Below are 16,036 nucleotides of genomic sequence, written 5' to 3' on the forward strand. Positions count from 1 at the left end.
TAACGATTTTTGTGACTCTACTTAAAACTAAGCCCCCATTTTTGACTAAAGGTGGCGCTACTGAGCCCCTCACCACGCCCGTTTCTGAAACTTTGCACATGTCTACCGGCTAATAAATGTGATGTGTCTGTCGAGTTTCATCCAATTTCAAGTATGTTAAGAGTCTCAAAAGCATCTGAAAAGAATATTAAAGTTTGATGCGTTGCCACGGCAACAGTATTTAAGATATCAATAAACTTTTCACAGGTCTACATCTGCTGTGTGTCTACATTATACACATAAAGTTTGAAGCAAATCGGGTAAAAATAAGAGGGTGATTTCAAAGCATTTTGAAAGTGACACACTTCCTGCTGCCAGTTGGTGGCGCTATAACTTTGACTCACAATAGTCACATCCATGTGATCGGCCTCTTACAACGAACACACTGCGGAAGTTTCATCAAGATCAGTTAATGTATGCAGAAGTTATAACACACTTCCTGTTTATCTTTTCTCGCTATAAATTCGTTTCATCGCCACGGCCAAACCGTTCGAGATATCAAAAATCCGTCCGCAATTTAGCATCCTCAATGTCTTGACTTCATGCTGACCGAGTTTGGTGTGGATTGGATCAATTCCCTAGGAGGAGTACATTAAATTCCACAGCATGCGTTTTTCAAACAACCCATAATAGCTGACTTCCTGTTGGGCAGAGCTAATAACTTAGAGTGCGAAAGTTGTTCGGCCCGATGAGATCTATATGTGTACCGAGTTTCATACTAATACGTTCTTGTATGTGTCCAAGATTTAAGATTGTGTTCTAGGGGGCGCTGTCGAGCCCCCCTGCCACGCCCGGGTACCAGCTTCAGCCCGGCCCTAATGGCCGCGGGTTCTGACCTGTGTGCAAAGTTTCATGAGTTTTTGAGTCTGTTAAGGGTCCCAAAAGCCCCCGAACCCTTGAACAACAATAATAATAAATATAGCTGCGAGCAGCGATTACGGGCCCAAGCCGGTGGCACCGCAACCCCGGTGCCTTTAGTTACCTAAAGGCACCGGGGTGGCGGTACCGCCGGCTTTGGCCCTCCATCGCTGCTCGCAGCTATATTTATATATATATATATATATATATATATATATATATATATATATACACACCGTTCAAAAGTTTGGGGTCAGGAAGATTTTTTATGTTTTTAGGAGAAGTCTCTTCTGCTCACTAAGGCTGCATTTATTTGATTAAAAATACAAACAAAAACAGTAATATTGTGAAATATTATTCCCATTTAAAACAGCTGTTTTCCATTTTAAAATATTTTACACTGTAATTAATTTATGTGATCAAAGCTGAGTTTTCAGCATCATTACTCCTGTCTTCAGTGTCACATGATCCTTCAGAAATCATTCTAATATGATGATTGATGGTCAATAAATATTAATTATTATTTTCAATGTTGAAAACAGTTGTGTACAGATTTTTTTTCAAAATGCGTTGATGAATGTAAAGTTCAAAAGAACAGCATTTATTTCAAATACAAATTTTTTTTAACATTATAAATGTCTGTACTGTAACTTTTGATCAGTTTAACTCATTCTCGATGAATAAAAGTATTGATTTATTTTATTTCTTTCCCCCAAAATTTAAATTTAAATTATTACTGACCCCAAACTTCTGAACGGTAGTGTTTAATGTTACAAAAGCTTTAGATTTCAGATAAATGCTGTTCTTTTGAACTTTCTATTCATCAAAGACTGTACACAACTGTTTTCGACATTTAAAATAATAATGAATGTTTCTTGAGCATCAATCATCATATTAGAATAATTTCTGAAGGATCATGTGACAGTGACGACTGGAGTAATGATGCTGAAAACTCAGCTTTGATCACAGGAATAAATAACAGTTTAAAATATATTAAAATAGAAAGCAGCTGTTTTAAATTGGAATACTATTTTACAATATTACTGTTTTTGTTTGTATTTTTAATCAAATAAATGCAGCCTTGGTGAGCAGAAGAAACTTCTCTGTTATGTGCGCGCCACAGACTGCACGCACGTCCGCTTAGAGTTCCGCCTTTTGCATTCCGTCAATATTACGTTATTAGAAAAATATTTTTTTAGAGAATCGATTTTTTGACATTTGTGAATCGATTCAGAATCGTCCACGTCCGCATCGCGATGCATCTAAGAATCAATTTTTTCTCCCACCCCTAGATTTCATACAACAGGTTAATAAACAGTTACAATTAAGTCACTTACATTTTAGATGCAATGTTGACTGTTTTTGTTCTGTTTCAGCAGCGAAAATAGTTAAACAAAGATCACGGCAGAACCATCACGCATCACGTGTTTTCTCATAACTGAACGATTCAGCATTTTTAACGAATCGGTTGACTCAAAGATTGAATGATCAATCCATAAACATCTGTCTTAATCATGATCGACTCATTCGAACGAATCGTTTGAACGAATGAATCAATGACTCGCTTATTAAGATGGATGCCTGGCGACACCTAATGGCGGTTTAGTGTTGTTTAAAAGCATCATTCTTTCCCACATGTGTGTGATTTGTGTGTGCAACATTATCATTATTTTTCTTTCACTATTATATTAGCGATTTAAAAGCACCCACTCGTGTCACACATCGATTAACCGGTGGGAAAATATCCTCAGACACATACCTAATAAATGTATATTTAAATACAATATTGGCCTACTTGGTAAAAAGTTTTATATACTATTTTGATGTCCTTTTGGACACAAGAGGGCAGTATAGCCCTATGTTTGCTTTTTTGTTGAACCAAATAGCACTAAATAGCCTGTTTTTAACTTTTTCATTCTTCTTGAATTGCAAAAACAGAATAAAATGGGTTTAGTTGTGATATTTGTATACTTTTATATAGAAATAAATGGTATATAATTACATTTTTAGAAGATTTTTACTTTAATCCCTCGCCATAGCAAAACCGTTTGAGATATTTATTATCCATTCACAATTTAGCATATTTAATGTAGTTTCATCATGTTGAAAAAGTTTGGTACGAATAAAATAAATAGTTTAAGAGGAGTGGCTAAAAATTCAGAGGCTGATTTTGCAAAAAAATTCACATTCAGACCAAAATATCTGACTTCCTGATGGCCAGAGCTATTGAATGTAAATTAGAAAGTTGTCCGGCTTGATGAGAACAATATACAAACTATTTTTTCTTTACTGTAGTTAAAAGTAACCCCCCCACTTTTGTCAAAAGCATGTTGAAAGTGACACACTTCCTGCTGCCAGTTGGTGGCGCTATAACTTTGACTCACAATAGCTACATCCATCTGATCGGCCTCTTACCACGAACACACTGCTGAAGTTTCATCAAGATCAGTTAATGTATGCAGAAGTTATTCCACTTCCGTGTTTCTCTTTTCTCGCCATAAATTCGATTCCTCGCCACAGCCAAACCGTTCGAGATATCAAAAATCCGTCCGCAATTTAGCATCCTCAAAGTCTTGACTACATGCACACCGAGTTTGGTGGCGATTTAATTAATTCTCTAGGAGAAGTGTTTCAAATTCCACAGCAAGCGTTCTCCAAACAACCCATAATTGCCGACTTCCTGTTGGGCTGGTGTAAAACTTAGAGCACGAAAGTTGTTCGGCCCAATGTGATCTATATGTGTACCGAGTTTCATATCATTACATGCAAGTGTGTTTGATTTATGGACAAGTGTTTGGATCCCGTTCCAGGGGGCGCTGTTGAGCCTCCCTGCCACGCCCGGGTACCAGCTTCAGCCCGGCCCTGATGGCCGCAGGTTCTGACCTGTGTGCAAAGTTTCAAGAGTTTTCGAGCACGTTAAGGGCCCCAAAAGCCCCTGAAACCTTGAAACACACTGAAATCAATTGGAAATTCCCTCCCACCCCTCACACACACAGAGAGAGAGAGAGAGAGAAAATTCTCCAAAAAATCACATTCAAACCAAAATATCTGACTTCCTGTTGCTCTCAGCTAATAAGTGTGAATTAGAAAGTTGTCCGGTTTAATGAGAACAATATACATAGCGAGTTTAGTGACTCTATGTAAAACTAAGCCCCCATTTTTGACTAAAGGTGGCGCTACTGAGCCCCTCACCACGCCCGTTTCTGAAACTTTGCACATGTCTACTGGCTAATAAATGTGATGTGTCTGTCGAGTTTCATGCAATTTCAAGTATGTTAAGAGTCTCAAAAGCATCAAAAAAGAATATTAAAGTTTGATGCGTTGCCACGGCAACAGTATCTAAGATATCAATAAACCTTTCACAGGTCTACATCTGCCGTGTGTCCACATTATTCACATAAAGTTTGAAGCAAATCGGGTTAAAATAAGAGGGTGATTTCAAAGCATTTTGAAAGTGACACACTTCCTGCTGCCAGTTGGTGGCGCTATAACTTTGACTCACAATAGTCACATCAATGTGATCAGCCTCTGAGCAAGAACACTCTGCTGAAGTTTTATCAAGATCAGTCAATGTATGCAGAAGTTATAATACACTTCCTGTGTCCCATTATTCGCCATAAATTCGTTTCCTCGCCACAGCCAAACCGTTCGAGATATCAAAAATCCCCTGGCAATTTTTCATCCTCAATGTCTTGACTTCATGCACACCGAGTTTGGTGCTGACCGGGTGAATTCCCTAAGAGAAGTGTTTCAAATTCCTAAGCATGCATTTCCAAACAACCCTAAATAGTCGACTTCCTGTTGGGCTGGCGTAAAACTTAGAGCATGAAAGTTGTGCGGCCCGATGAGATCTATATGTGTTCCGAGTTTCATATTATTACATGCAAGCGTGTTTGATTTATGGACCAAGTTTTCGGACCCCGTTCCAGGGGGCGCTGTTGAGCCTCCCTGCCACGCCCGGGTACCAGCTTCAGCCCGGCCCTGATGGCCGCGGGTTCTGACTCGTGTGCAAAGTTTCAAGAGTTTTTGAGCATGTTAAGAGCCCCAAAAATGCCTGAATAGTCGTAAGAAAAATAATAATAATAATAATAATCCTACCGAAAACAATAGGGCCTTCGCCCTTTCAGGGCTTGGGCCCTAATAATAATAATAATAAACAGAGCAATTCCAAGAGGGTCCTCACACCATCGGTGCTCGGGCCCTAATAATCCAGAGAGATTTTTGTATGTACAAGCAGTCTAACAACAGCGGGTGCTCCGATCTGGAGATCTGATCTCACCATCATCGAGTCTATCTGTGATTACATGAAGAAACAGAAAAAACGGACACAGACTAAATCCAGAAGAACTGCGAGAACGTCTCCAAGACGCTTGAAACACTTGGCACATCTCTGCATTGACTGTTTCCTATGTAAACAGATTTCTTGATTATAATGACAGCAATCTAGTTTTGTTTCATATTTCCATCAGAACTGTTGTTGTCGTCTGCTGACAACTTTATGTCATGCGTGAATTTTAAACTTTATATTACCCTGACTTATGGAACCATATTGATTGCACTGGAACCATTTCGAGAAAAAGAGAACCAGCACCATTTCTGTGGAAAGGACCTAATAGAGGTTCCCAGAGCACTTTCTTTCACAGGCCCAAGGGGAGGAACTCACTGGAGCGTTCGGGGCGATTGAGTTTCTCCTGCGTGATGCTGCTACTCTCATCTTCTCCATCAGCGTCAGAACCAGAGCTGCTGTCGCTGCAGCTGGCCGAAGAGTCTTCAGGGTCTCTGTGCCCTCTGGGTGTCGGGCTGCTCTCAGGCATGGATGACAGGACCTACAGGCAAACAATCACATAAACACATCCGCAGGGAGAGACGAGAGATCATCCTAGAAAAATGTCAGTTCTGCAGCTTTCAGCCTGAGACCAATTAACACTTGCCACTATTGAAAGAATGTAAGGGCGGCGGTGATGCATGCCTGGCGAACCCTGTCTTGATTTTCTTGAAGTCTTGATTAATGTCACAGCAGAAACAATGTTCATTTGGTCTGAAACACATGCACTGTATGCCAGGGGAACTAATCTATTATGTCCTTCAAGAAGTATTGAACAACAAATTGAATATCTGTCCAACACTTGGGATGCACTGACTATTAGCTTCCTGAATGCACTAATTTCACCTTTTCAACTTCAATTTGGCTCAAAGGTCTGTCTAAATTAACACTTTGCATGTAATCTCCAACAGAGTTTTGAAAGAAAGCAGAGAGTTCCTGCTTTTTAAGAGAAACTGCTCGGGACTATTTAAATTTCTTAATTTCTGCCTTGTCAGATTATTCCAAATGGCCCTGTAATGGCACTGTTAAGAGTGTTCCAATCCATCAGAGCAGATACTGCCAAAATGAAACCTACATTCTGCTAGTCAAAAGTGAACCAACTCCAAATCATGCCAAACAGTGTATGTAACTGTCTGTAACAGCAAATGTCATGACAACTATTTCACCCCAACCTAAAATAGGGGGGAATTATATTTTGCATTGTGACATTTTGATAGTCAGGTACCACAAGTAATAACCCCATACATTTTCTCCATCTATATTATAGAATTGTAAAGAAAACTTTCAAGACAGACTTATCATGAGCTCTGAGATAGCAATAGCATAGGCTGCCGTACAAATTCAAAAGCAGTAACTACTTATTTCGTGAAGTTATGAATTGGTTGCTTACACTATGATCTGTCCAGTGACAGACAGTGCTCAACTGCAGTCAGATTAAGAGAAAACTGAGCATGAAAACTCAATCAAAACATACAATTTTCAGTTCCAGTGTTGGTGTAGTCATTGCCTTTGCTGGGCGGTGGTGCACTTTTGTAAAAATCATAAGTCAGTGTGATTTCACCAATCAGAGAACCATAAGAGTAATAAGAACTGTGGTAAAAGAGATCAGTGGGGATCACCGACTCATTGCGAATGACGTAATCGAATTAGTCTCCAAAAATTCTCAAACTACCTTGAATGCAAAGCAACTTGCTTAGGATAAAAGCATTTGCCATGTAAAAAAAGAAATAAAATGTACATAGTAAATATAGTTGGCAAATGTAATTACTTTAAATTTCTTTTGATTAAAAAAAGTGAGTTTATCTACAATTGTGACTTCGTACCTTAGAACCTTTCTGTTTAGAGGTTTTTCCCAACAGTTTCTCATCATCCAGTTCACACTGCTCCAGGAGGTCTAGGATATCTTCCTCCTGCAGAACAAGTCACAAACAAATGCATAAGATTGTCTTTGTTTTTCACATAATATAAATTATATATTACTATGTGTTGATTTATTGGTGCATATTGATTATATATTGGTGATTATTTGTAACAATCAAAATCATCTATTTGCATATTGATCATATATTGTTTATTTGTAACCAAATATTTGCTGTGAAATGTATATTTAAATCAAATTATTTGGATGAAATAATGGATGGTTTAACTGACCCTTATGAAGCGATACTATATTAAATACATAAAGATCAAGATCAAATATCAATCTAAAACAATCAAAATACAACTGTTTTGGATATATATGCCAACTCATACTATTAGTGTGAAATCAGCACAAAAAACATATATATATATATAATTTTAGTGAGGCCTCTTCATTCCAAAAATATTTTAAACACATTATTATCTTGTGCAAACTATAAGTAATCAAATTGAGTAATTTCTGGAAAAAAGTCCTAAATCAAAACAGTACTTTGCATGACACCTAAACAATTTCTTGGCATAAATCAAAGCCATGTGTTTCGAGTTCAGGGATCCATCTGGAATCTGTATCTGAACCACACTTTGAGTTTAACACATCATAATCTATTCGGCATTTCTTCCTTGTCATTTCTTTCAAATAAAGCACTCTGTTGTTGACTTTGAAGTATGGGTTCACTGCAATTGCTCAGTTCACATGAGAAAAGACTCTAAATTTAAAGTTCCATGGTATTACAAATCACAGATTACTAAATCCTACCTCTAAAATGACCAATTCATTTTCCATTATATTTTATGAATTAAAACCAATGATTCAGGCAAGCAACACCAGTTAATTTAAAACACTGTAAAACTAATTATTGGAATGATTCAGTATGATTAATAATTCTGATTCCAATTATAGTGTAACACTTTTGATAAATCCAGCGGTCTTTAAAATGACGTATTTCTCTTCCACAACAGTAGCACATTCACACTGACTGTTCCTAGAGCTGCCTGCAGATCCCTTGATGACACCCTACAGTTCTTTTAAGACATCCTGAAACATCTTGCACTCTGCTCTTGGGATGAATGGTGTGACAGACCAGCCTGGACAGATTGCCAGTGGTCTGAAACCATTATTTGTAGATTACTTACAATAGTGGACTTAAAATATCTTGGAAAGGGCTTTGAATCCCTTCCCAGACTCATAAGCCTCTACAACTTTCCTTCTGGGGGGCTCAGGCAGTTCTTTTGATATCGGCATGACGTACTCCAACACTTATGAGCAAACCAGACCAGTTTATTGAGGTTTATAAAAGGTTAGCCTTTCTCTTTAATTATCTGATTTGCACGTTTTTCAAACCAGTTGGTGCATTTAATTGGGTACTTGATGTAGTCATAAATTCCAAGGATCATTTGATAAATATATTTTATTTTATCTAATTATCTGTATGGTCTATTATGTAACACCTTTCACATTTTTTACTTTAATACAGACTTTTTCTTCATTACTAACTCCAGATGATTATACCCCCTTTGCAATTTTAATTTATAAATATCAAAATAATTCAGAAACACGTTAGGTGTTTTCAATTTAATACCATTATTATTTTAATTACTATTTAATAACGTCAAAAATAACTTGTATATTTCAGTGTATAATAATATTTTATTCATTTGACATGAGAGATATTATTAAGCTTTGAATCCAAAACTAAATTTTAATCTAAAAAGGGACTTAGTGTCTGTCAACTGGTTCATACAAATAAATCCAGTCCAAACAAAACAAGATTGGATAATGACAGTAGTTCAGATGAGAAAACGGCAGGCGTGCAGCTGTATAAACAAACAATAAATGTATTTTGGTGACAGTCTCAAGAATTTGATCAATACTGTTCTGAATCTGCTTCTGAATCAACAATTTTTTTTACGTTTCTCTGATGTGACTCTGATGTTTCTCCATTACAAATGTTGCATGCTTTTCAAGCAGAAACATTATCCCAGCTGTAACTCAATAAGCCAGGCATTGATCTGTTGTTCTGGCTCAGATGGAGAGAGATTTTAAGTGCATTAAACTTCTTTTGCTCATCGCCGCCTTCCATTGTTTCCCAAATTCAGAGTGAGACTTATTGTTCAGGCAGTAGGTAAAGAGAAAAAAAGCCCACAATAAGCCAACACTCTGACTGCAGGTGATGTGTCAATATCTGCAGTGTTTGCTTAGATGTTTATGAAATTTGTTTTTGTTACCTTGTTTTGGGTCAATTTTGGGGATATTCTTTTTAGATAGGCCTTAAGCATCATTTATGGCAGGGATGGTGGGAACATATGAAATAGCTTAAGTCAGGTGTGTGCCTAATGCAGAGGACGCATCTTCAACAGGAGTTTTCATTTTGTCAGCGTGTGTTACAATAAGTTGCGGTGAAATGCTGGAAATTGCCATTGTTAATGTTTTACTGAGTGCTGGTTGTGGTTGTGAAAAGCAAGGTAACAACAGGCAAAGCTCTCTCCCGCACACAGCTGTTCGCAGCTTGTTAGGCGTTCTAAAGAAATCAACCCAGGCTCATTGGAAATACGTGCCTGTGGCGACATTTCCTTAACATACTTGATATTATAAACAAACAGCAAACATTACATCAAAACAGATTTGCTGAAGCAACCATGATATTTTAGCTTGCGTCTACAAGTCTTTGAGCTCTTTTATCAAGACTTGAGTTTCATGTGACTTGAGTACCCGAGTGCCCGAGTTTACCTGGTGAGCTACCGAGCAAGTCTACTGCATGGGAAAAGCTACACATATGGAGCTGGTTATGTGATGATGCAAACATCAAAACTTATTAGTTTACAAATTATGCACCGATATAATTGTTTGAGGTCATAACATAGTATTGTGCAAGGAACCAAGTGAAAATAAATCTTTATTAATCGATAATCTGCCCCTGTAATCACAATTTTGTGTGAAAATGAAATAAAGTTGTTGCTGTTTAACTGCCTTTTGTGTTAATTTCAGCTGGAAACTCCATGGATTTGTATTGGTAAGTTTTTGAGTTTTGAGTATTCAATATATGCTGATATTTTTTTCTGGTATTTCTGTTGTAATTATGATAAAGCAGCTTTTCTTTCTTTTTTTCTTTTTTTGATATATTGAATTAATTAGCATGCTTAATTAAATATATGAATTAACCACAATTTGTTTTGTCTTTCCAGAAGTTATGTTCTGTTTGTTATTCTTCTTCTTATTCAAAAAAATTATAATTTGAATATAAAAGGAATAAACATTTTGTGATTGTATGTGTTTATTATGTGTTTATATTATTTTAACATTTTAATTTAGATAGAGTAAATAAATCTGCATTGTTTACCCTTTTGATATTTTATTTCTAAAAAATGCTAAAATTTTACCTTTTATTGAAGTAAAAGAATTGAAATTGGGGGGGAAAATCACATTATGAGATAAATGTTTTTCTCCAAAACACGTTGGGAACAATTATTTGCCCCCTTTTATTAAATACTTTTTGCAACCTCCTTTTTTCTAAGATAACAGCTCTGAGTCTTCTCCTATAATGCGTGATGAGTTTGGAGAATAACTGACAAGAGATCAGAGACCATTCCTCCATTCAGAATCTCTCCAGATCCTTCAGATTGCCAGATCCATGTTTTTCATAATGTGATTTCCCCCCCCACTTTCAATTCTTTTACTTCAATGAAAGGTTAGATTTTTGCTATTTTTTTAAATAAAATATCAAAAGGATTAACAATGCAGATTTATTTTTTACAGCCATCTTTGATCATATTTACCAAGGAGGCAAATAATTCTAACCACATATACACATACATACATATATATATATATATATATATATATATATTAATAGACAGGAAAGCCCACATGATTTTATCTTCCAATAATATTGGACATTTTAAGTTTTATATATATATATATATATATATATACATACATACATTTATTTATTTATTTATTTATTTATTTTCTTCTTTTTTTTACATCCTGCGGCCCCCTTTGAAGCTTGCAAAGGCCCCCTGGTTGAGAACTACTGCACTAGAGTAATAAATTAATCATTGAAGGTATAGTTTACTGAAAAATACAAATCTGCTATCCCCCTCATGTCGTTTCTAACCAACAAGACTTCAGTTCATCTTCAGAACACAAAGATTTGTTCAATATTATCTCATAATTTCATTCCATCCATTGAAAGTCCAAGCAAACAAAACAAAACCAAAAAGCATCAGAAAGGACAAAAAGCAATCCATGTAACGATTAATCCAACCTCGTTGATGACAGAATTTTCATTTTTGCATCAACTATCCCTTTAAGTCCATTTATCTAATGACCAACAGAATTTATTGTTTACCTTAATCAAATGTAATTTTGGACATTTTTTGATTTTTCTAATAACAATGTTATATTAGTCTGTGGATATGAGAAAATCTGATTTGACAGTCCCTGATATCTGTCAGTCTCAGTCCCTGAGATCATTTCATTAACAAAAGTTATTATCTGAGAAGTCATTGGCTACTAACAATTTTTAGTGGCATCAATTAGATTTTCATGACCATTTTCCACCCTCTCTGTGATCCTTGGTATTATATTGACTGTTTTTGGTTTTTTTTTTTTTGCTGTTGTGCTTCTAAAATGTAAATGCTTCTTTGCAAATGAAATGAGAGACAATGCTTTGCTTCAAGCCGTGAACTGTGAGTTTGCTTTCGGGTCCAGTATAGTTTGTGCTGCCCTTGCTGCCTGCTGCATCTTTCAAAAACAGCCTTTTTGCACCGACTGCATTACATTATGTCAGCTAAAATAAAATTCAAGCTGAACTGTACCTCTCATCAGATCAGACTGAAATGATCAGGGTCCTTAAAAATAAACCACAACCTCAGAGTAGGCACTGTTGACGTAAATTTGGCCGGTTATTGTAATCCAGTGATTCTGGAGCAAGCCAATTTTGCAGCGACAGTAAAGATAAATGTGATTGCTGTTTAGACAGAGTTATTATTAAAGTATTCCCATGAAAAACTAGAAAAGTAATTAGTAATTAGTAATACTAATGACTTATTTTGAGTAACTTCCCAAACTCTCTGTAAATTTGTGAGAATTAGACAGGCCCTAGACTAATGTTAAATGCTCAGGGTTGCTAAAAGTCTGAAGCTACAATACATAAACACAATGACAGACAAAAAGGTCAAAACATACAAGGCAATGGCAGAAACTCAGGGCTCTTGAATCTTGCCCGAAATAAGCCAGACATTACAGTAGCTCCGTAGAAAATGGCTCACACACTCCCCTGCCATGTCAACAGTCAGTTCCTGACTCAAAACTACAACCAGCCTAACAACAATCTCCTTTCAAACTCATGCGCAATCCCGCTCCAATGCTAGACTTCAGATTCCATCAATGTGTGCTATGAGGATGAAACCCTTCCAACAATATGCCACATTCATTTGCATGGGTACTAAGATCCGGCCTTGAAATTCCCTGTAAAATGAACATCCAGAGGTTTCAGAGAGGTTGCGGAGCACAATAATGAACTCCATCTGAATAGAGAATTTGAGAGCAGAGGCTTCCATAAAAATAAAAAAGAGAAAAAATGCTCAGAAATGCAGTGGGACAATTTGTATAAAAGGCTAATAAAGCTTTTAAAACATTGCTTAACAATTACATTTTTATATTTTATTATAAAAAAGTCATATTTGTCAGCAAACAGAAGGATGTAACACAAAGGTAACTTCCACAAAGGGTGTTTATTTGCAGGTAAGTGCAGGAAACAAACGATGCAAGCAGGTGGGAGACTGAGTTCATTAAATAGCAGCAAACACTTAACTGTGAATAACAGTTCTTGATATTAACTGGATGGCTGGAGACTGAAGATGACTGATGATGACTGAAGACAGAAGATGACTGATGATGACTGAAGATGGAAGATAATAAAAGACAGGATCGTAACTGGTAAGTATCACAGGAAGATAGTTGTGTAAGTAGCTCGGTATGGATCAACAGGTAAGTAAACATGCTAGTGTCCAACGAGACCAAACAATGAGGTTATGCAAGGCGAGTGCTTATCTGTGTGTCTTGATGAGGTGATAATCAGTGGCAGGTGTGATGATGGCTGACTGAGTGCAGGTGGGATGCTGGGAAATGTAGTTCTGTGGTGATGGGCTGGTGACTGAGGATTGTGACAGTACTACCCCCTCCAGGAAGGTGCGACCTCGCGCCAAAATAAATCCAACTGGGGAGGAAGAAGCCAGGACAGGATGAGCAAGGGTAGAATCCAGAGCAGAAGGTCCATGATGCTGGGCGGAGTTGAAGACTCCCAATGTGGAGCTGGCAGAACAGTAGATCCCCACAGTGGAGCTTTAGACCTCCAAAGGCGGAGACAAAAAACACCACCATCAGAGCAGACAAACCTAACCCCAGGCAGATCGGTTGGCTAGAGACCATCAGGAGGATTAGCTGGCTTAATGTCTGGAGGGGCAGTTGGCTTGAGATCGTCTGGAAGGGCAGCTGGCTTGAGAACATCTGGATGGGTGACAGGCTTGAGAACATCTGGATGGGTGACAGGCTTGAGAACGTCTGGAGTGCCAGTAGTAAGCCGGGTGTCTGGAGTGCCGACTGGAAGACGGGCGTCTGGAGTGCCAGCTGGCTTGCTGATGTCTGAAGGGCTGATTTTGACAGACCTAATAAAACAAAGACAAACAGAGTTCAAGGGCAACCATCAAGGCTGCGACGAGGGGACCTTGATCGGCCTATGTGGCCTTGGCGAGGGGACTTTGATCAGCCTCTGTGGCCGTGATGAAGGGACTTTGATCGACCTCTGTGGACAGAGGACAACCTCCATGGCAACATCAAGGCAAACTGGAAATTTGGGTATGACCTTCTTAGCAGCAAACAGGACAAAGGACAAACAGGAAACTTGGGAACAACCTCCGTGGTTGCATCTAGACAGATAGGAAACTGGGGAATGACCTCCATGGTCGCATTTAGGTAAACAGAAAATTCGTGAACGAACTCCGTGGTCGCTTTAGGGCATACAGAAAGTTCATTGATGAATACCGCCACTTCGATAAGAGTTTGAGTGTGCAGCCCAGACACACATGATGGCCACTGCCATGACGGGTAGAGCACTCAGTAGTAGAAGGGTCTCTGAATCCCCTGGATTTGGAACTATATGGCTGGGTTCAGGCATGATGGCAGAATCCAGGATAGTGGGGAACTCTGCCATGGTGGCCATGTTGGTTGAGGACTCTGATGGTAGAGCAGTCACTGTGCTGAGCTCTGGGACGAGAGCACGCTCTGGGCTGGACTCTAGGACAAGAACGGGCCCGGGACTGAACTGTGGGGCTAAAGCGGACTCTGGACTGAACTCTAGGGCTGGAGTCATCACTGGACTCTGGTCAGGGGCTGGAGCAATTACTGGACTCTGGTCAAGGGCTGGAGCCATCACTGGACTATGGTCAGGGGCTGGAGCCGACACTGGACTGGGCTCAGGGATTGCAGTGATGAAAGGTTGATCTCTTTCCTCCTTAGTGCTGGGGTTAGGCTGGTGTTTAACCAGGAGGAGGCTTCTAGGTTGAGCTCTAGAGCAGGGGCGAACACATAATGAATTGCTGAGATCTGAGTGGACTCCTGGCTGAGTTCGGGGATCTGAGCAGGCTCCTGACTGAGTTCGGGGAAATGAGTGGACTCTTGGCTGAATTCTGGAGCGGACTCTTGGTCTGGGGGGAATTCTCGTATAGTCTCATGGACTGGAGCGGACTCTGGAGTGGGCTCAGGGGCAGGAGCCAACATCGGAGCAGGCTCAGGGGCAGGAGCCGCGATGGAGCGGGCTCAGGGACTTCTCTCACTGGAATGGACACTGGAATTTCTCTCTCTGGAACTGCTTCCTCTACTGTATGGGATGATCCACACAACCATAGAACATAATCAATATAACAGAATCGTTACTGGTATCTGTGTTATCTGTGTGTCTTGATGAGGTGATAATCAGTGGCAGGTGTGGTGATGGCTGACTGAGTGCAGGTGGGAACCAGGAGAGATGCTGGGAAATGTAGTTCTGTGGTGACTGGGTGGTGACTGAGAATTGTGACAATTTAAATAAACCACTACAATAAAGGGCTGTCGATTTAACGTTCACTTTAATTAATTAGTAAAAATAACGTGTTAAAATGATTTAATGCATTTAACGCACATGTCTTGCCACAGACCTACGTAGGTCATCTTACATTGATCATACAGTTGATTGGTGACAAACATGAAGCAGAGCAACAGCTCACTGTATAATATAACCTATAGAATGCAGTTAGAATGCCCCTAAAATGAAAGATATCAGGGCAAAAATATCCCTGTTTTGTCTCATATTTATATCATATGATATAGTTAAGCAATATCACAAGAGTAATGAGCGCAATATCATGAGTCCTGTTTTTGTCCTGAATAGCACAAATGCAAATGTGATATTGATTGTATACAACAGTTCAATAAATAAGAAGTTAGAGCTGCAAGATTAATTGTTAAAAGATCGCAATCTCGATTCAACTCCCCACGCGATCTTAATCCTGCATTTCTACGATTCTGCCAATGATATTCAACGAAATAACGCGCCATAACTCACAGCGGGCGCGATGACGCCTTGACGTCACATCGGGTATTGTGAAAGCCAGATGTGCGTGTGCTAGTTGCATCACAAGAACAACGCATGCGACAGTCGATAAACGTGTCTTGACTTGAGAAGAAACTAAGCAGAGCAGAAGAATGAGTGAGGCAGAGCCAAGCGCAAGTAGGTCTTATGATAAGAACCCTGACGTTGTTTTAGTACCGAAAAGAGGATCTTTTTCCAAAGTGTGGGCTTTTTCCGGTTTCAAACCAGATGATGCTGCTCAACAAGCCATACATTGCAAGCAAAG

The 16,036-nt window shown here is 38.7% G+C and overlaps 1 protein-coding gene across 5 annotated transcripts in view; it reads right to left on the bottom strand.

Annotated features, from left to right (window-relative positions):
* Window positions 1-16,036, bottom strand: part of LOC311282093 (tubulin polyglutamylase TTLL7-like) — a 164,438-nt gene that overhangs the window by 26,610 nt on the left and 121,792 nt on the right. For all 5 annotated transcript variants that reach the window (XM_084395657.1, XM_084395660.1, XM_084395658.1 and 2 more), the window contains 2 exons: window positions 7,045-7,131; window positions 5,561-5,723 (listed from right to left, as the gene is read on the bottom strand). In XM_084395657.1, the coding sequence (XP_084251783.1) occupies window positions 5,561-5,723; window positions 7,045-7,131 (250 nt within the window). The remainder of the gene's footprint in view (window positions 1-5,560; window positions 5,724-7,044; window positions 7,132-16,036) is intronic.

Source organism: Rutilus rutilus (assembly GCF_951802725.1).
Source record: "Rutilus rutilus genome assembly, chromosome: 22".
NCBI classification, from domain to species: domain Eukaryota; kingdom Metazoa; phylum Chordata; class Actinopteri; order Cypriniformes; family Leuciscidae; genus Rutilus; species Rutilus rutilus.